The 19,926-nt window shown below is 52.7% G+C and overlaps 1 protein-coding gene across 1 annotated transcript in view; it reads right to left on the bottom strand.

The window, feature by feature from the left end:
• WWC2 (WW and C2 domain containing 2) overlaps positions 1-19,926 on the bottom strand; it is a 63,938-nt gene that overhangs the window by 13,365 nt on the left and 30,647 nt on the right. The window contains exons 8-15 of the mRNA XM_015569745.1: positions 18,959-19,240; positions 14,099-14,188; positions 12,489-13,102; positions 9,612-9,738; positions 8,401-8,484; positions 8,221-8,307; positions 5,925-6,117; positions 3,784-3,948 (exon numbers count right to left, since the gene is read on the bottom strand). Coding sequence (XP_015425231.1) covers positions 3,784-3,948; positions 5,925-6,117; positions 8,221-8,307; positions 8,401-8,484; positions 9,612-9,738; positions 12,489-13,102; positions 14,099-14,188; positions 18,959-19,240 — 1,642 coding nt within the window. The remainder of the gene's footprint in view (positions 1-3,783; positions 3,949-5,924; positions 6,118-8,220; positions 8,308-8,400; positions 8,485-9,611; positions 9,739-12,488; positions 13,103-14,098; positions 14,189-18,958; positions 19,241-19,926) is intronic.

Here is a 19,926-nt window from a genome sequence, read left to right as displayed (position 1 = left end):
AATTCCGGTGGGAGGCCCTCAGACCAACAGACCAACAGACGGTGCTGCCAGCAAGCAAGGGACCAGAGAAAGCGACTCTAAAGTGACTCCCCAGAGGCACCTGCCATTCCTAAGCTGCCATCGCGCAAGCAAGGAGCTGAGAAACAAAGCAACATCCAGCTGGCTGGAGGCATTCCAGTCGTCTCGCCTTCCTAGGGGAGAAAAGCTGGAATTCAGGGACCCCAGTTGTGAGCTGCCTTCCAGGAGAGCACACCCTCTCCAGAGGAGGCCTGCAGCCTGCACTTTCAGACATAATTCCCAGCATTCCACTGACAACAGACCCAGTGACGAGGCCGAGAGAAACAACACACAGAAGAGGCAGACTCGCCCTGACCGGTTTGGCTCAGTGGAGAGAGCGTCGGCCTGCGGACTCATGGGTCCCAGGTTCGATTCCCGTCAAGGGCATGTACCTTGGTTGCAGGCACATCCCCAGTGGGGAGTGTGCAGGAGGCAGCTGACCGATGTATCTTTCTTCGATGTTTCTGACTCTCTATCCCTCTCCCTCCCTCTCTGTAAAAAATCAATAAGATACATTTAAAAGAGGCAGACTCATCAGTGATCTATGCAATGCAGTTACTTAGAGAAGAAATTTATAATTTTACAGTTAATATATTTAAGAAAACGGATAAAATGATGGAGAATTTCACTAGAATAAACACACACACAAATCATATTAGCACATCAGAGTAAACTGCTGGGAAAAAACCACCTAAATCTAATAACATATAAAAAGGATTATACACCATGACCAAGTGGGCATGTATCCTAGGAATGCAAGATTGGCTTAATATCTGAAAATCAATAAACCATATGAGTAGAATACAGGACAGAAACCACATGATCATCTCAATAAATGCTGAAAAGCTCCCGTCCAATCCAATAACCTATAATGATAAAGACACTCAGCAAACCAGGAGGAGGGCTTCCTCAGTGTGAGGAAGGACAGCTACAAAACCCACAGCAAAAATCACACCTAGCGGCGAGAGACTGAAACTTCCCCGAAGGCCAGGCACAGGACAGGAGGCCTGCTCCCACCACTTCCTCCAATACCACACTGGGAGCTCCAGCCGGGGAAGCTAGGGAAGAGTCAGAAACACAAAGTAACTGGAAAGGAAGAAGTAAACTAACCCTGTTTTCAGAAGATATAATCTTATACATAGAAAATCCTAGGGAATCCACTAAAAAAAAACTATTAGTACTAATAAATGAGTTCAGCAAGATTGCAGGATACAAGATAAATAGACAAAAATTAGTTACACAATGAATAATCTGAATATGTAATTAAGAAAACAGTTCTATTTACAAGAGCATCAACAAGAATAAAATTAACAAAAGAAGCATAAACTTGGTCTCTGACAAATACAAAACAGTGTTGAAAGAAATTAAGGAAGACCTAAATAGATGGGAAGACATCTTGTACTCCTGGATCAGAAGACTAACACCATTAAGGCAACAATGCCCCCAACTGACCTACTGACTCAATGGAGTCTCTATCAATACCCTATTTTTTTTGTGTGTGGAAAGTGATAAACTGGTGCTAAAATTCATATGGAAATGCAAGGGACCCTGAACAGCCCAAATCATCTTGAAAAAGAAAAACAAAGTTTGATGACTCATACTTTCTGATTTCAAAATAATTATAAACTACAGTAACCAAAGCAGTGTGGTGCTGGCCTAAGTACAGACATGTAGGTTAGTGGAACAGAATTTAGAGTCCTGTAATATAAATGCTCTCACTTGTGGTCAATTGATTTTGGACAAGGTAATTCAATGGGAGAAAGAGTAGTTTTTTTCAATAAATAGTGTTGGGACAATTGCATGCCCGCATACAAAAAGAATGAACTTGGACCCATTTGTTACATCACACATAAAAAAACAAATGAACCAGAGGCCTAAAAATAAAACTGAACTTTAAAACTCTCGGGAGAAAACACAGGAGTAAATCTTTGTGATGTTAAGTTTGGCAAAGCCTTCTTAGATGTGACATCAACAACATAAGCAATAAAAGAAAAAAAATATACAATTTGATTTTTATCACAATTTTAAACTTTACTACAAATAAAACCATCAAGAAAATGAAACGATAACCCACAGCCTGAGGGAAAATATTTGCAAATCATTTACTGGATAAGAGACTTCTATCAAGAATATATGAGGAACTCCCATAACTCAATAATAAAAAGATAAATAACCCATTTAAAAAGCAAACAAAGGATCTGAATAGACAGTTCTTAAAAAAAAAAAAAGATATATTAATGACCAGCCCATGAAAATATGCCCCACATCTTAGTCATTAGGGAAATGAGAATGAACCCAGAGATACCCCTTCCTTCCCACTAGCCTGGCTGGAGTGAAAAAGACAGGTTAACCCATGGGCGAGCGTGTGGGAAACGGACCTCAGACGGTCTGGCGAGAATATAAAATGGCGCAGCCACCGTGGAAACAGTTTGACAGCTCCTCAACATGTGAAACCTAGAATCATGTTCAACATTTGACCCAAGCATTCCTCCTAGGTATGTCCCCAAGATAAATGAAGACACATGTCCGTATAAGTTTATACAAATGTTCATAGCAGCGTTATTAATAAAAGTAAAACAGTATCAACAGCCCAAATGGCCATGGGCTGATGAACAGAGACACAAAAGGTGGTATATCCCTACAGTGGAATATTACTTGGAAATAACAAGGCACTAATACATGTTACTTTATGGGTGTATCTTGAAAACAGTACGCTAAGTGAAAGAAGACAGCCACAGAGAGTAAGTGCTGCATTACTCATTTGTATGAAATGCCCACAATTAACTAATTTATAGACGGAGGAAGATGAATGGTTGTCTTGGGTGCAGCGTCAGAACTGGGAGTGCTATAAGCTAAAGGCTACGCGCTCCCTTTTGGGAGGACGCGATGTCCTAATGTTAGACGTGGTGAGGGTTGCACAAGGCTGTGAATCAACTAAGAACTACTGAACTGTGTGGTCCAGATGGGGAGCCGTCACTTTAAAGGGGTGGACTGTACGCTATGTGAATGATACGGCATAGAGCTCATGAAGACGCTTGCACACGGGGACATGATGGAAGCACTCTGAACGCCTGAGTGTCGACCACGACGCTGGTGTGTCACGTGGGCTCTCCCACACGCCGGTCTCCCTCCGCCCACCACAGTGCCCATGGGGTCTGGCCAGTGACCAGCTGAGCCCTGTTGCTTTCATCGTCTGACTCACGCTGTAAGGTCTCCCCTCACAGACAGTCTATAAACGTGACTCAGCAGCAGCACCCACAGATGCCAGATCGGTGACGAGCAGCTTCACAGAAGGCCCCTTAGTCAATTCTGTGAAGTCGTGAAGCGTGACTACTGGTTACAACACACTTTGTAATAGAAAATATTTGTGGAGCTTGATGTTACAAACGGAAACTAAGGTCATATTTTAACCTTTGCAAAAAATATAATAGTTTCAAATGTGTAACTTGACAGTGAACACCATGTGTAAAAATAGAAACTTAAGTCAAAAGGTTGTTCGTGTCACCCAAAGCAACGCGCCTCCACGTCAGGCTATGTTTATGGAAGTGTGAGCAGAAACAAGTGATTCTTTATCAACTTGAAACAGCGGGAAGTTATCTTTCCTTCCTCTTGGAAGCGGGAGGAAGGAAGGATAGCGAGAGTGAATGAAGCACGCTGGCATCACGGCCTTCTATCCCGTGTTAGTTTATTAAACGGCAATGACCTTCTTCTCTCATTTTGACTCACCAGGTCTATGGGCTCCACCAATGGCTGGTTTGGTTGGAATACTGAATCCTCGTGTTCTTCTTCATTTGTTTTAGAGGGCATTTGCTTAGAAGGAAGCAGATTATACCACAGAGTGAAAATCTCATTGGAAAACGGCAAGTCGGCCAGACTGATCTGAGTTCCAGCCTGTGGGAGGCGAGAGAAAGAAAAGAGAGGAGATAGAATGTTTAAATCCACATCTGCCCCTGATATAATCAAGATTATTGGGCAAGCTTGTTTTAGGGTTAAAAAAAAAAGCAATATCCATGATATAAAGCATTACATTATTTTAAAAACCTGAAGATGTCTTATGTTTTCAGGTGTGACTGAATAAGAAATGATCCCAATCTAAAAGCGAACTCTGGCCCAGTCGGTGGCTCAGTGGTTGAGCGTCGACCTATCAACCAGAAGGTCACTGGTTTGATTCTCTGTCAGGGCACACACCTGGGTTGTGGACTTGATCCCCAGTGTGGGGTGTGCACGAGGCAGCCGATCAATGATTCTCCCTCATCACTGATGTTTCTATCTCTCTCTCCTTCTCCCTTACTCTCTGATATCAATTAAAATTTTTTTATAAAATATTAAAAAATAAAAGCCAATTCTGGGATTGTTTTGTGAGACACTGTTTTGCCACAACCTAATGACTAAGCATGCAACATTTTGTAAGTGTGAAATTTTTTTTTAAAGTTTAAAAATACAAATGACTAAGTACAAATCATAATGCATTTTAGGTTATGAGTGATCTGATTATTATTTACAAAAGTCCATTATCTACTGAAAAAGGTAAAAACAAACAAAAAACTCCATGGTGGTTCTTAAATGAGAAATTAGAAAAATTTTTCTTTAACTAAGTTAGAATATAAAAAAAAATAGGTTAAAAGTTTTAATATTTCACCAAATCACAGTTTCAACCAGGATCTAAATTAAACTGTATCATTTTATAAGAAAATCACTTAACATATTTATTAACTTTATGGAGCTGCTAACACATATATTTATACTAAACCTTTCTGACAGCCTACTTAGTCTATCTTTGCTTCTTGCTTTAAAAAATTTTTTTGTTAATCCTCACCCGAGGATATTTTTTCATTGATATTTTAGGGAGAGTGGGAGGGAGGGGGAGAGACAGAGAGAGAGAAACATGGATGTGAGAGAGACACATGGATTGGTTGCCTCCTGAACACGCCCAACCAGGGCCGGGATAGAGCCTGCAACCGAGGTCTGTGCCCTGGACCAGAACTGAACCCTGGATCCTTCAGTCTGTGGGCCAACGCTCTCTCCACTGAGCAAACCAGCCAGGCATCTTTGCTTCTTTCTAACTGTCTTCACTGTCAGACAATACCAGGCATTTTTACATACAGACAAAACATGAGTAAGAGATCTTTCACTGTTCAGCTTTGTGCGTGGGGACAGGTGTTTGTCTCCCCTGCACCTCGGGAAAGGCTCAGTGAGAGACCCACCGTTCACCCAGCGCGTTGGAGCACCGTATTTCACTCGTGTGGAATGGATTTCTGGTGTGATGCACGACAGTGCGTTAAAGTCACTGTCAGTTGTACGAAGTCTTCTGCTTTAGCATTTATATGTCATAACTGCCCTAAGTAACAATGCGCATGTCTTCCTAGAATCTAGGACCTAGATGCTCTGCTACCAAGGCTGGGAGAGTGAGCTGAACACAGGGACCCTATACTCAGTGTCTTGCTCAATTTAAGTTTGTGACAGTGAATTGTGTGTGGGGTTATTTGGTGGCTCTCTCTGTGGTTCTTTATTGAAAATAGAGGCGACCAAACCTCTTTTATACAAGTGATGAGGATTTCATGAGATATATGTACAGAGCACCCAGCACAGACTCGTACTGAGTAACAAGCTCCCAGTGACAGACAGACAGAGGTCAGAGGGTAGGAAGGGAAAGCAGCCTTTACAGAGTCACCACGCAGAAGCAGAGGTCAAAGGTCTGGAAAAAGAACGAAAACCTGAGATCACGCCTTCACATGGAAGCTGAGACAGCCACTGGGGGTGTCGGAGGCCTTGGGTGGGTGTGTGGTGACGACGGGGCGGCACACAGCAACCAGAAACCCTGGGGGTGTCCGGGCGAGGGTCCCAGGGGCAGGACCGGGGCCACCCACCAGGCACTCTTCCGCGCGGTGTGCGCGGGCGCAGCACAGGTCCACGCGCAGCGTCTTCTGCTGCAAGGCCGCCTGCGAGATGGCCACTCGGAACATGTCGCTGAACAGAAGGGGTTCCGTGGCCGGGTGCACCTTTGTTCGAAACAGACAGCTGACGTCCGTGGAGGAGGGGAGCAGAGCAACCCTGAAATACCTGCAGAGACGAGAGAGCAAATGGCCGAAACCGGTTTGGCTCAGTGGATAGAGCCTCGGGCTGCGGACTGAAAGGTCCCAGGTTCGATTCTGGTCAAGGGCATGTACCTGGGTTGCAGGCACATCCCCAGTAGATGTGCAGGAGGCAGCTGATCGATGTTTCTCTCTCATCGATGTTTCTAACTCTCTATCTCTCTCCCTTCCTCTCTGTAAAAAATCAATAAAATATATTTAAAAAAAAAAGAGAAAGCAAAAGACTTCAGGGCCCTGCAGCCACAGCGGGTTCACCGCTGCAAAGAGAGAAACAGGGGGGATGGACTCATATCAACGTAGAGCCCTGCTGCCGTCCCAAGTCCGTCCTGCTCTGCGACACAGGCCCTGCTCCCAGCCCGCCCCTGGCCACAGCCAGCCACACTCATGGGCCCCAGCCAACCACACCCAAGGGCCATAGCCAGCCACACTCATGGGCCATAGCCCACCACACCCAAGGGCCACAGCCAGCCACACTCATGGGCCCCAGCCAACCACACCCAAGGACCATAGCCAGCCACACTCATGGGCCATAGCCCACCACACCCAAGGGACACAGCCAGCCACACTCATGGGCCATAGCCAGCCACACCCAAGGGCCACAGCCAGCCACACTCATGGGCCCCAGCCCCCTGGCCACAGCCAGCCACACTCATGGGCCCCAGCCAACCACGCCCAAGGGCGACAGCCAGCCACACTCATGGGCCATAGCCCACCACGCCTAAGGGCCACAGCCAGCCACACTCATGGGCCATAGCCCACCACGCCCCTGGCCACAGCCAGCGCACATGCAGGAAGTCGAAGGCCGACAACACCATGGGACAGACACGCTGAACACCCCACCCGCCCATGTACAGCCAACTCCACTGTAAGTGATTTCTGAGCCTGGGGAGGGAGGGACCCATTAGGTGACGTGGTCCCAAGAGCATCGTCCTGAGTCCTTAATGAGAGATGGCGGTGAGCACGTCCCGGAATGTAACACATTGTCCTGCCAGAGGAGAAGGGCCGAGGAGCATTCTGGGCCAAAACTTAAAACAGATGGGCTTCCACAGCCCAGTCTAGCATCTCAGAAGCATCAGACATGACAACCTGTGTTAGACTCTATGCTTTGCAACATTCAGAAGTTAGAGAGAAACAAGTTGTAATACTACCTTAAAGTGAAGTTCCTGAGCGCACAGTCTACGAGGACTCACAACCCTTGGAAACTGCACGAGATGCTTCCTTTTAAATCCCAGGAAGAGAACACCCACTGAGCCCTCCCGCCCACGGCCAGGCCTGTGGGAGGCGTGTTCTAGATGCCTCTCCATGAATCACTGCACACGCACACGCGGACTGAGGAGGGCACAGCGGCTGTGTTATGTCCACACTGACCGTGGAGCTTCAGCGCCAGAGCCTGCTGGGCCCGGGGCTGGGCTGGGCTGGGGGCCGGCAGCATCTTCCCCGCCTCCGGGGACCAGCACGCGGAGAGCTGGGGGAGGGAAGGCTGGCTCCTTCGCCAGACCTCAGTGCTACGCACCAGCCGCCTCAGAACCACTACGCGTCCCTAAAACGTTCCCGTGGAAACAGGTTTTTTGTGGTTTACAGCAAATGGCACTAAACGGGGGGCGGGGGGGTGCTTTTCTCTCGCCTGCAGGGCTCCCCTCCAACCTGCGGCCAGGAGCCCCAACAGGCACACTCCGCAGGCGGTAACTCGCAATGAACAGGGAGTTCTGAGTTGGAGGAAAAGCAGCTGTTTTAAGGCCACGTCACCCTGGTCCCCGTCTTTGCAGGCCATTTTCTGGGGCTCGAGGTCAAGGCTGAGCATCGCAGCCCCTGCCACACACAGCCCAGCATTTACAGTTTCTTGAAAAGTGAGATAAAAAGTCCTGGTTCCTGTTCTTAATAATGAACCGGCTGAACAACAATCAAAACCCCAATGCTTCACATTCCCCCTTCCTCTGGTCCATCTGCTGCCGGTAGGTCCGGCGCCCGGCTCCGTGTCTGCACGCCGCCGGAGGGACCGCTTGGTGACAGCGCACATGTCTCCCGTGGACGGTTTCGACGGCCGCCATTTGCTCCTCACTGGTTTACTTACACTTTTGAAGTATGAGGTATCAGGAAGGCATGGAGATTCCGGAGTTGTGCTATAATCACCATGAAACTGGCCCTTTTCGCATCGTATCTGTGGAAAGAGAGGCTGATGAAGCGAGGAGCGCGCCCAGGCCGGTGGTCCCGCCCTGAATTCTAGGCCCGCCCTGCCCGCGCCCAGCTTTACCTGAGCCCGATCTGCACCTGCGCCGTCTCCATGACGACGCCAGCATCCTCTTCACCGTAGGCAACGTCTCCCACTTCACTGGGTCTGGGAACCGGAGACAGGGGCGCAGGAGAGCGGCTCATTAATGGGGAGCTCGATGGTACGGTTACCATCTGCCACTGGACCAACTTGAGTGAAAACCCGAATTCCCAGCGCCCGGAGGGGCGCTCACTCAGCTCTCCCTCACCTTGTCAGGAGGGTCTGTCTCGGACCCTTTAGGGCAGCGGTTCTCAATCTGTGGGTCGCGAACCCTTTGGGGGTCGAACGACCCTTTCACAGGGGTCGCCTAAAACCATTGGAAAACACATATATAATTACATATTGTTTTTGTGATTGATCACTATGCTTTAATTATGTTCAATTTGTAATAATGAAATTGGGGGTCACCACAACATGAGGAACTGGATTAAAGGGTCGCGGCATCAGGAAGGTTGAGAACCACTGCTTTAGAGGAACGACTTTCTGGTGCCTCTGTGGGGTACACTGCACCCCTGCACACATTCCCAGCTCCCAAAACCTACTCGGGAGCTGATGGCCACGTAGGTGGCCAGCCCCTCCAGCATCCTCATCCAAGTCAGGGTAAGTCTCAAGGAGACGTGTCTGAGGAAGGACAGCCCCTGCTTGTCCCTCCCTGTGACATGCTATCCCTCCGTGACATGCATGTCTGTCCCTGTGACATGCTGTCCCTTCCTGGCTGACATGCATGTCTGATGCTGTGACATGCTGTCCCTTCTGGCTGACATTCATGTCTGACCCTGTGACATGCTGTCCCTTCTGGCTGACATGCATGTCTGTCCCTGTGACATGCTATCCCTCCGTGACATGTGTGTCTGTCCCTGTGACATGCTGTCCCTCCCTGGCTGACATGCGTGTCTGTCCATCCCTGGCTGACATGCATGTCTGTCCCTGCCTGGCTGACATGTGTGTCTGTCCCTGTGACATGCTGTCCCTCCCTGGCTGACATGCGTGTCTGTCCATCCCTGGCTGACATGCGTGTCTGTCCCTGGCTGCGGACCATCTTTAACACAGACTGACATGTGCAGGCACATGTTTTCTCAGAGCTGCCCCAGAGGCTGCAGGAGAGACTGACGGTGGCGGGACGCCCTGGCCTGTGACCCACACGTGCTTGGGTGGGGGTGACAGGGGAGCTCCCCGCTGCACGGGAGCCTTACTGCTTCACGAAGCCTTCGTAGACGCCGCTGTCTCCCGCCACCGACTCGTCCGACACGGCCGCCGACACGCACGCGGTCCTCTCCCCGAGCAAGTGCGCGCCTCTCCTCTTGGGTGCCTTTTCCACGTCTGCGGGGAGAGGGCGCTCATGAGGTTTCTGATCAGGACACGTTAGTGTAAAATACGCACACGGTGTGGTTCTGGGATCCAAACGGAAACCCCCGAGAAGCAAGGAGGTGACTATTCACACCAGTGGGCATGGTGGCCCGGGGTTCCGTGACTGACACGGCTCCCGGACAGTCCTGGCCTGGGTCTGATGAAGAAGTGGCTTTCCAGAACCAGTCTGAGGCGTGAACCGCACACTGCACACTACCCTCACGTCTGGTGTAGGCGTTCACCGCAGGTACCGCGTGTGCGTGGGGGTGGGGGATCCGCCCGCCCCCCAGCATCAGAGACCGAGCGCCCAGTGCCCGGCAGGAAAGGACCCCTGCTCCCTCTCCACACGAGGGCCTCCATCTCCCACAGCTCCCCGTCTCCACACGCAGGGCCTCCATCTCCCACGGCTCCCCCTCTCCACACGCAGGGCCTCCATCTCCCACAGCTCCCCCTCTCCACACGCAGGGCCTCCATCTCCCACAGCTCCCCCTCTCCACACGCAGGGCCTCCATCTCCCACAGCTCCCCCTCTCCACACGCAGGGCCTCCATCTCCCACAGCTCCCCCTCTCCACACGCAGGGCCTCCATCTCCCACAGCTCCCCCTCTCCACACGCAGGGCCTCCATCTCCCACAGCTCCCCCTCTCCACACGCAGGGCCTCCATCTCCCACAGCTCCCCCTCTCCACACGCAGGGCCTCCATCTCCCACAGCTCCCCCTCTCCACACGCAGGGCCTCCATCTCCGTAGAAGTCAGAGAGGAAAAGTCCTCCACACAGAGAATTGCTCATCAGCTAATGTCATTTTTTTTTTTTTAATAAAACCTTTGTGCTCCTGAGTCTTTGGCACCAGCAACCACTTGCCGTTGGGTCTACCTCCTGGCCCTGGTGTGCCCCCGCTTCTGCGCCCTGACTGTACACCTCAGGAGGAGGTTGGGGGTTACAGCTTCAGGTGACGCGCTGATGGCTGGCGACGGGACTGCTTCCCCTGGAGGACGGAGTGCCTTCTCTCCGCCCACCCCCACGAAGGGGTGAGGGTGACACACGACTTATCGATCAGGCCCAGGGGCAACCAGGCCGCCTGAGACCGACTCTGACAGAGAGGCTGACCATGAAGGACGGGGACTTATTCCAGCTCCGTGTCTGTCTCCAGCTGGGACTGCTGGGAGCAGAGTGAGTATAAAAGGAACCCGGCTGCACCCGCAGGGGACTCCAGGGCATGGAGGGGCAGACACCGTCCCTGCTGAGCCACCCGCCTCACACGAAGGTCAGACACGGCCAAGAAATGGAAGGCCCTTGGTCCACGCACAGAAGAGCGGCACAAAGCACCTGCTTCTCCCTCTCCTCTCGTGATGCCAGAGGTTTGTAGGACCAGGGCCGGCAGCGTGACCCCTCTCGCCATACATCATCGTAATTCCCGTAAACCAGTGCGGGACAGCCCGCCCGCTGGATGCCTCATGGACACGCACCCCCTCCAGCCCCGCAGGAGTAGAGATGCACCTTCCCCCTTTCCCAGGAGGAACAATCCCCGGGGAGACGGGGTGCCATGCTGGCCAGGACACGCCAGCCAGCGGGCAGCCACCATGCGAGCAGGCGAGGCTGGCTCCCGGGGGAGCTCCCGGCACCCCGGGCTTTGTGCTTTGGAGCCCCTGCGGGAGCCCCACTCCTGCGCTATTTCCTCGTGGCTGACTGTTTCAGAAAAGCGTGACTTGGGCTCTGGCACCGGCCAGGCATCAGCACACGAGCCACACAGATGCTCCTGTGCCCGCCTCTGCCCCCGCCCCAGGCCCCGGGCGGGCAGGGTCTCCGTCTTCAGGGATGGAAACCACGCAAACAAGATGGATTCTTCTATCTCCTTAAACATCTGAACTGGCCAATCAAGTGATAGTTAGACTCCTAGGACCACGAAGACCCATTAAACAGGCTCCTGGAAACAGCAAGAAAACGCCCGTGAGGAGGCCGTGCTCTGGCGTGTCGCAGGCAGTCACGCGTGCAGTGTGGACAGGGCGCCGGGGCCACGCGGGGGCTACTTCTGCTTCGTTTCAGGCCAGTGCCATGGCAGACCGCCCTCCTCGACCACAGCTGTGCTTGGGTGCCAACAGGGCACCACTGTCCTCTCTGTAGCCACATCGGCTCCGCAGGGGGAAACTACCCCGGAAAAGAGAAGTCTCCGTTCCTGAGTTCCTGTCTGAGCAGAACTGAGGAAGAGCTGCTGCCTCCCGCCCTGCAAGGAGCACGGAGGCCAGCAGGTGGCAGCGCGACACCGTCCCTGGCCGCCCTACACCAGGCACAGGGCAGCGGGTCTGCGAGCGTCTTGCTGGAAACAACCGTGTTTGTACAGAATCCCCGGGGCCTGAACACCGAGCCGGCACTAACGACAGGATGCTAATGGCTTTGGTTCTCGTCTGGTTCGGGCCAGCTCTGCACAGAAAGCCCTTCTCTCGCCCTTGTCCTCCCAGAACCGAAGCTGCCTGAAGTGTCACGTGTCCACACATACAGGGGGTCGGACAGCAGAACAGAAACCAGTGACTAAATCACCACCCAGGGAAGGCGCTTCCTATTTGATAAAGAAAAGTGTCTAGGGATATCTCCTAAACACGCCTTGGATGAAGCAAATTAAAAAGAGCAGGGGGACTAGCACCGCTGGTGTAAGTGGAAAAAGTCACCCTCCCATCATTCCCCTTAGATGGCCCAGTGGGGACTAGGCCAGCGACGCCCACGGGTACCTGTGGCGCCTTCGTAGAAGGGCTCCCTGGCGCCTTCGCGCAGGTCTTTGTCCTCTAACAGGGCCTGGGGCGCGCCTCCCGCGTCGGCGTCCAGCAGGGTCTGGCTGTCGCCGAGGCCCATGTCTGCGAAGTGGCTGCTCACGTCGCAGTCGTCAAAGTCGGTGGTGAACCGGTGGAGAGGGGCGTCGTGGGACAACATGGGGAAGGTGCCTTCCAGCACCAGGGGGGAGCCGGGAGGGGACAAGGAGGACAGGGAGGACCGCGAGGACAGGGACGTCACAGACTTGGGGGCCTCGGCCAGCGGGGGTGCGGGGCCCACGGCGGCCGCCCCGCAGGGACCGCTCTGGCCGGGCTGGCTGGGGGACTTGACCACTTCGTTCTCATGGATGGTGGTGATGGGCCCAGAAGGGACGTAACCGCCCTTTTCTTGCAGGAGGAAGTCCAGTTTGTACTGATAGTCGGCGTCGAGCTGGTCACCCGGGCTGGTGTAGTAGAGCTCGCTGGAGCTGAGGGAGTTGAGCGAGCCCCTGCTGGAGGTGTTCAGGGACCCCCGGCTGGAGGCCAGGGAGCCCAGGCTGCTCCCGGACGACACGGACAGGGTGCTGGCGGAGAGGCTGCGGGAGGAGAAGCGCGATGGTCAAAACTGGACTCATCAGGAAGCCCAGGCCCAGCCCCGCTGGCTCTTCAGACCCCGTGAGGCCAGAACGGCCCAGTGATGGGCTGCTTCATGAACACTGCAACCTGGCTCTCCGCTACTCTCTCAGCAGTAACCCTGCTCTCATTCAAAACCACCCCCTCTCGCAGAAGACACAAAAGCGGGGGACTCAAATCCCTATCGGCAAATCTACCCGCACAAGGATCCAGAAGCAAGGATGTAATTTAAAATACAGACGGGTAAACAGGACCAAGTGCTAGTGCGGTCACTTTGCTGAACAAATGCCACTTTCTGAGAGAAATGAGGCGCAGTGAGGAAGACAGAGCAGACAGAGTTGGGCTCCCCCCTCTCCCCTCTCGTGTGTGTTGAAATAGTGACAATGTTCTCTGACGTAGCTGCCCCGCCCCCCCTTTCAAAAGAAGGGCTGATGTGGAGAAAACATGTCATTTCCCTAAGTGTGTACTTAGCTAAACACACATGCTTCCCACTAGATATTTCAAATGTGTTCCAAATGCCACCTTGAGGCTCATGAAAGAAAAGTCTATGCAACCTTAAGTTTGGTCATTCAGGTTTGAATTGTACAAGTATAACTTACGTGCCTTTCTTTTATTTATTTATTTATTTTTAAAATATATTTTATTGATTTTTTACAGAGAGGAAGGGAGAGAGATAGAGTTAGAAACATCGATGAGAGAGAAACATCGATCAGCTGCCTCCTGCACATCTCCCACTGGGGATGTGCCCGCAACCCAGGCACATGCCCTTGACCGGAATCGAACCTGGGACCCTTCAGTCCGCAAGCTGACGCTCCATCCACTGAGCCAAACCGGTTTTGGCACGTTCCTTTCTTTTAAACCGTTGAACATAAATAAAGAGAAAAGCAATCAAAGGTGGACGAAAACATTCCTGAATGTCGCCAGGAAAGGACGTCCCCTCGAGAGCCGGAGAGACTTGCCTTTTCAGCTCTGAGTGCAGGTAAGTAGTTAATTTGGTCGTTTCTTCGAGTTTCTGGAGCAGCTCCTTCCTTCGCTCTTCCAGTTTCAATCTAGAAAAAAACCACAGAAATGAATTTATATTTTCAAATGACGATGAGAAAACACAGAGACTGAAGGGGAAGATTATCATCATACAAACATTACGCGCCCCGAGGGGGGGGGGGCGCCTGTGAACTTGATGGCAAGGGAGCTGCCCCGGCAGGAAGCGAAGTGGGCAGAAGCACCTCGTTAGCATAACTGAGGATGCTGTGAATTTGGTTTTCTATAATTTTCTTCAACGGGCGAAAAACCTCATGGTCTTGTGAATTACAGAAAGAGAGTGAGAAGGAAAACAAGGCACTAACCGAGATCACAGACTCCCACAGGCCCGTGCTGGGCCCCAGTCCTAAAACAATGTAACAGCAATAACGAGAATCAGAAAAGGTCACCGAGGTACTGAATAGGTGGAGACTGTGCCAAAGGAATGTTCAGTGATAAAGATTCCAATCTTAATTCGACGGGAACGTTAGTGATTAAGAAACCAATTAGTCCAAATGTCTGTGCAAGAGAGACATAGCTATGACTATCCCTCCGTCCGCAGGACAGCCCTCGCCGCACCAGACCATCATGAAGCTCCGTGTACTTCACTGCAGTAGAGTCGGGGTTTGTGAAAATCAGATGTTCCGGAACTGTGTACGCGAAGAAGCCATTGGAAAACACACTCAGCTCCCAGGTTAGGCAGCTAGGAGCCTGCACGAGGGCCGCTGCGTCATCTCAGGGCCCTCAGACGTCATGGAAACGAGCCATTCAGAGGGGTGCACGGGCTGCGGCAGGGGACACGGAACACCACGGTGTGCCGGCTGGTGCTGTGCTGGCTGTGCGTCCTCAGGAGAGCCACTCGTCCAGGCCTCAGCCTACTCATCTGTGCAATGGGGAGCACACCCCCTGAGCCTGCCTGTGAGGCTGTGGAGGCAACCAAGTGGGGAGAGTGTGTGGGGCGCGCTCAGCCGTCAACACAGACCAGCCCGCTCAGAGCCTCACGCCTTGCAAGGTGGCGATATAAACATTAACTCCTCTCCTGGGAAGAAAAAGAAAATTTCCCTAATTTCCAGCTCCTTTGAAATGTTATGTATGTTTTAGGCAGTAAGAAAACATGCCCATATTTTATTTATAGGTATTTTTCCTTTGATGTGTCACCAACGCAATTTCATTATATGTTAAAATAAAAAAAGTCATTCCTGTCATTTTGTTTAGGACTTCAAAGGGTGGTAAATTCTTAATTCACAGCTTTCAAAGGTGGATTTTGAAAAGGAGTACAGACCGTACTTTTAAAATCTCTTAAACATAAATCAGGACTCAACAAGGAAAAATATTAATACAAACAGATAAAAGGAAGGAAGGTCTGGAGAAAGGCCCCGTCTCCTCAGAGCCAGCAGAGGCCTAATTACGGACAAATCTACACAGTGCACAAGCGAACGAAGGCTCTTCCTGGTGTGTGAAGGGGGCAACAGCACGACGTTAGTGTGTTTCACGCTAAAATGTGAAATCCGTCTGGCTGTGTGGCTCAGTGGTTGAGCATTGACCAACGAACCAGGAGGTCACGGTTCGATTCCTGGTCAGGGCACATGCTGGGCTGCGGGCTCCATCCCCAGGGGAAGGAGAGGGGCCGGTGAGGCGCCCCGGTCCTTTAAGACAGAACAGGCCGGCATCTGCAGAGGCTTCCCCCTGTCACACCCTCTCCTGTGCCCTAAGGCGTGAGGCGGCCAGGCCAGGGCAGGTCCCCACTCCCTGCTACCAGCCCCGCCTGACTCAGACCACCCAGAACTTTGCAGGTAGGCACATGTTCAGGTCACCTGCTGAAATAATAAGTCCCTTTTCGTTAAAAAATAGAGGACACTCATACTCCACCTGCCTGAGAGATGGACTGTCGTTCACTGCTGTGCAAACACTGCCAAGCACAGGTATACAAGCCCGGGTGCGAGCCTGCCCACACCTGGGCCACACGGGCAGCCCGTGGCGCCAGGGCCACACGCCTGCACAGCAGGTTACTGCACAAAAGCACGAGAGCAAATCCAGCACAAGAGACAACGCTGCGATTGAGGGACACAGTAAACACGAGATGCAAGAGGCTACGGTGATGTAACACGGCATACCGGTTGTTGTTTTTAAGTGCTCTTTTTTGAAGTGCTCTAAAAAATGTTGGTTTTTAACAGCAAACTTTTAAAAAGTGCTCTCTCTAGAGTACACTCAAATGTAACCATAAAACAGTTTACTATGGGTGTCTATGCAGCTAGGAGCCGGCACGAGGGCCGCCTGCGTCTTCTAAGGGTCCTTAGACGTCATGGAAACGAGCCATTTCAGAGCGGTGCACAAGCTGCAGCAGGGGACCTGGAACTGGGTGTGCTGTGCTGGCTGTGCATCCTTAGGACAGCCACTCAGGCCAGGCCTCAGCCTTCTCATCTGTGAAATGGGGAGCTCAGTCCGACTGAGCCTGCCAGCAAGCTTTTTAAAAGGGCTCTTTCTAGAGGACATTCAGATATAATGACAGAAACGTACAGTGTGGCAAGTACACACAGCAGCCATTTATCGTCATCACCAGCTACTCTGTACTGTATGTAACTGTGTGCTCTGCGCCCACACGACTGGCAGCGCAGTGGGTCTGGCTACACCCGTGTCACCACAAACACGTGAGTACCGTGTTGTACCACACCCCTACGATGGCTATGGCGCCACCAGGTGTAGGGGTTTTTCAGCTCCATTATAACCTGGAGACCACCGTTGTATATGTGGTCCAGCATTGACTAAAATGTCCTTATGTGGTGCACGACTACATGAAGAAATAATTAAAACATCTGGGCAGGATACGAGAGAAAGCCTCTAAGATCTGTGAGAAAGAGGGAGCAATGTTAAGACCTTGTCGGTGTGGGAAAGCACGGAGCAGGCATCTTGGTAACTGTGGACAGGATATGAGAAGCCCCGCACTTCTTTCACTTGGGAGCAATTTCTTTGCTGAGGGTCCCTCCCTGAGCAGGTCTCTTTCCGACATGCTTTGCCACCACCAGGGGGCGAGCTCAGCCACCGCTGTCCGGAGCCAGGGGCACAGGTCACAGAACAGAGCTGCTGAAAACGCACAGGTTCCGACAGTTATCACCTATGTGCGAACCAAAGCTTAAAAGCCAACGTCTGAGCAGTCAGAACAAAGGAAACAGCTACTGCTACTTCATCAGTGATCTCTGAGCTCCAGCCCTGATCGGAAAGCGACTACAGCAAACCAACCAATGGCCTGCCTTTCTTTCCCCCAGGACACGGGTGAGGGCTGTGTCCCGCCCTCCCAGCCCCACAGACTGAGCAGAGAGGCTGAGGACTCAGTCTCCCACAGGACAGGTGCTGTACGATAGGTAACATTTAGCAAGTGCTACGCACCACTCAGAACATCACGGGCGTTTTATACACGGGCCACACAAGGCTACCCATTCTTCATAGTTACTGATGATTGTCACTTTTATCCTAGAAATGACAGGTGTCCAAACGCAGACACCCACCACCAGGTACCTCGGGAAACAACTGCCTCCTGCCTCACACCCTCCCTTTTTGTTCCTCTGTCTTGGCCACGGGGACCCTTCCCTGCCCGCCCTGCTCAGTCTGCCTCGGGCCGAGGGGCTGAGCTCCATCAGCTCCTCCAGACGCCAGCGCAGGAGCAGGCGGGGAAGGAGGGGGGCCGGTGAGGCGCCGCGGTCCTTTAAGACAGAACAGGACGGAATCTGCAGAGGCTTCCCCCTGGCACACTCTCTCCTGTGCCCTAAGGTGGGAGGTGGCAGCTGCGTGTGATCTTGACCAACATTTTCACTTACAAAGGCCAGTTCTCCCAGGGCGGTTAGACGCAGGGCAGGCAAGTCCACCCAACCTGGGATGCCACCTAACCTAGGATGTCAAGAGACTTATTTTTCCCTCCTCCATCCTCCCCACCACCCTGTTTTATTTTTATTGATTTCAGAGAGGAAGGGAGATGAGAGAGAGAAACATCAATGATGAGAGAGAATCACGGATCAGCTGCCTCCTGCACGCCCCACACTGGGGATCGAGCCTGCAAGCAGGAATCAAGCTGTTTTCTCTTGGTTTACAGGTCAACACTCAACCACTGAGCCACACTGCCGACTCATGTTTTGGTATTACGTAGACACAGGACCTTACACATTTATAGAGCACAAGGAACTAGACGGCAAGGAGCCGAGAAGGCACAAAAAGTAGAGGGACTGGGTCCGGCTGGTACTGGGACGTCACCTCCAGTCATGTGGGATTACACGAAGGTGAGTTTCTTCCCTGTCACCTTGGACTGGGCACTGCTCCTCCCTGTTGGCCTGAGGGTGTGTGGTGGCTCAGGTGCCCCCGGTCCATGGCTGGCACAGGTGTCGGCTGTCAATCAGGTGCAGATGAGCGCCTGTCACACCGACACCCGGGGTCCCCTGCCTAACAGTCCTGCTGATCCGACTGCAGAACCGGATTTTTAAGATTAAATGATCAATTCACACCTTCCCGCAGGGATGAGGAAACCGCTGTACATGTCACCTCCTGCAGAGGAGGGTCTCCACGGGCAAAGTCCACGAGGACATTGTGACCTGGGGAGAGGGCCAGGGAGTGAGCTGACCTTCCTTGTGAAATGAGAAGTAACTCCTTTTGCATCCTTGTGAGTAATGAACCCAGAAGAGGAAGCCTGGGGGCTCCCACCGTCCAGGTAATCTCGCTCATCAGGGGCTGGGTTTACAGTGCGGTTACCAGCTGCGGTCATGACGCTCTGCGTCCTTCGCTTTCAGCCCCTGCCTCGGCACCTTCCCGATCCTCACAGACCGGAGGAGCTGTGGGACGCGGGACTCGAGGGACAGCGGATGGGTGCCTGACGGCTGGACAGGAAGAGCCACCGGGCACAGTGCACTGAGAGCACCGAGCCCAGGGGCCGGGCACCATCCAGCTCGTCGCGGGTGCGTTTCTGCGGAGTGACGAACTGCAGCTCCTTCAGCAGCTCTTCCTTCTCGTGAATCAGCATCAGCTTCTCCTTCTCAACATCCAGCGCCCCGGGCCAGGCCTCACTGTCCAGCTTCGACAGCTCGATCTTCAGGTTGGCCATGCTGGGCAGAGAGGAGAGGCGAGCGTGAATGCAGAGCTCCGAGAGGAGGAAACAGCCGGGCTACGGCGGGTGGACGCTAAATTCCCGTGAGCCCCCCGAGGGGGTGTGAGCCCCACAGGGGAGTGAGCCTCACAGGGGTGTAAGCCTCCCAGGGGTGTGAGCCTCACTAAGGGGTGTGAGCCTGGCCAGGGGTGTGAGCCTCACTAAGGGGTGTGAGCCTGGCCAGGGGTGTGAGCCTCACTAAGGGGTGTGAGCCTCACTAAGGGGTGCGAGCCTCACTAAGGGGTGTGAGCCCCCCCCAGGGTTGTGAGCCTCACTAAGGGGGTGTGAGCCTCACAGGGGTGTGAGCCCCCCAAGGGGTGTGAGCCCCCCCCAAGGGGTGTGAGCCCCGTTAGTCTCTGGGCCTGGCTCTGTGTGTAGCTGTCACCACGTCACTGTCCCACCTTTCAAGTCTGGTGAGCACACCCCCCTCTGAGAAAAGGGTGAAGGTCACAGCACGCAGAAGCTCCAAAGCAGGGGCTCCGGGACCCTGGCAGGTGGCGGAGGAGACCCGGAGGCCCCCACTAAAAGCTGCGGTTCCCCGAGTGCCACCGTTACAGAGGTGAGACGCTGTCCCCAGGGTGGCTTGGGGGACTGGCACAGGAGCCAAGAGGGGCAGGAGGAGGGAGAAGCGCGGGGGGGGGGCAC

Source organism: Myotis davidii, unplaced genomic scaffold (genome assembly GCF_000327345.1).
Source record: "Myotis davidii unplaced genomic scaffold, ASM32734v1 scaffold184, whole genome shotgun sequence".
NCBI lineage: Eukaryota > Metazoa > Chordata > Mammalia > Chiroptera > Vespertilionidae > Myotis > Myotis davidii.
This window is presented reverse-complemented; position numbering and strand designations above follow the sequence as displayed.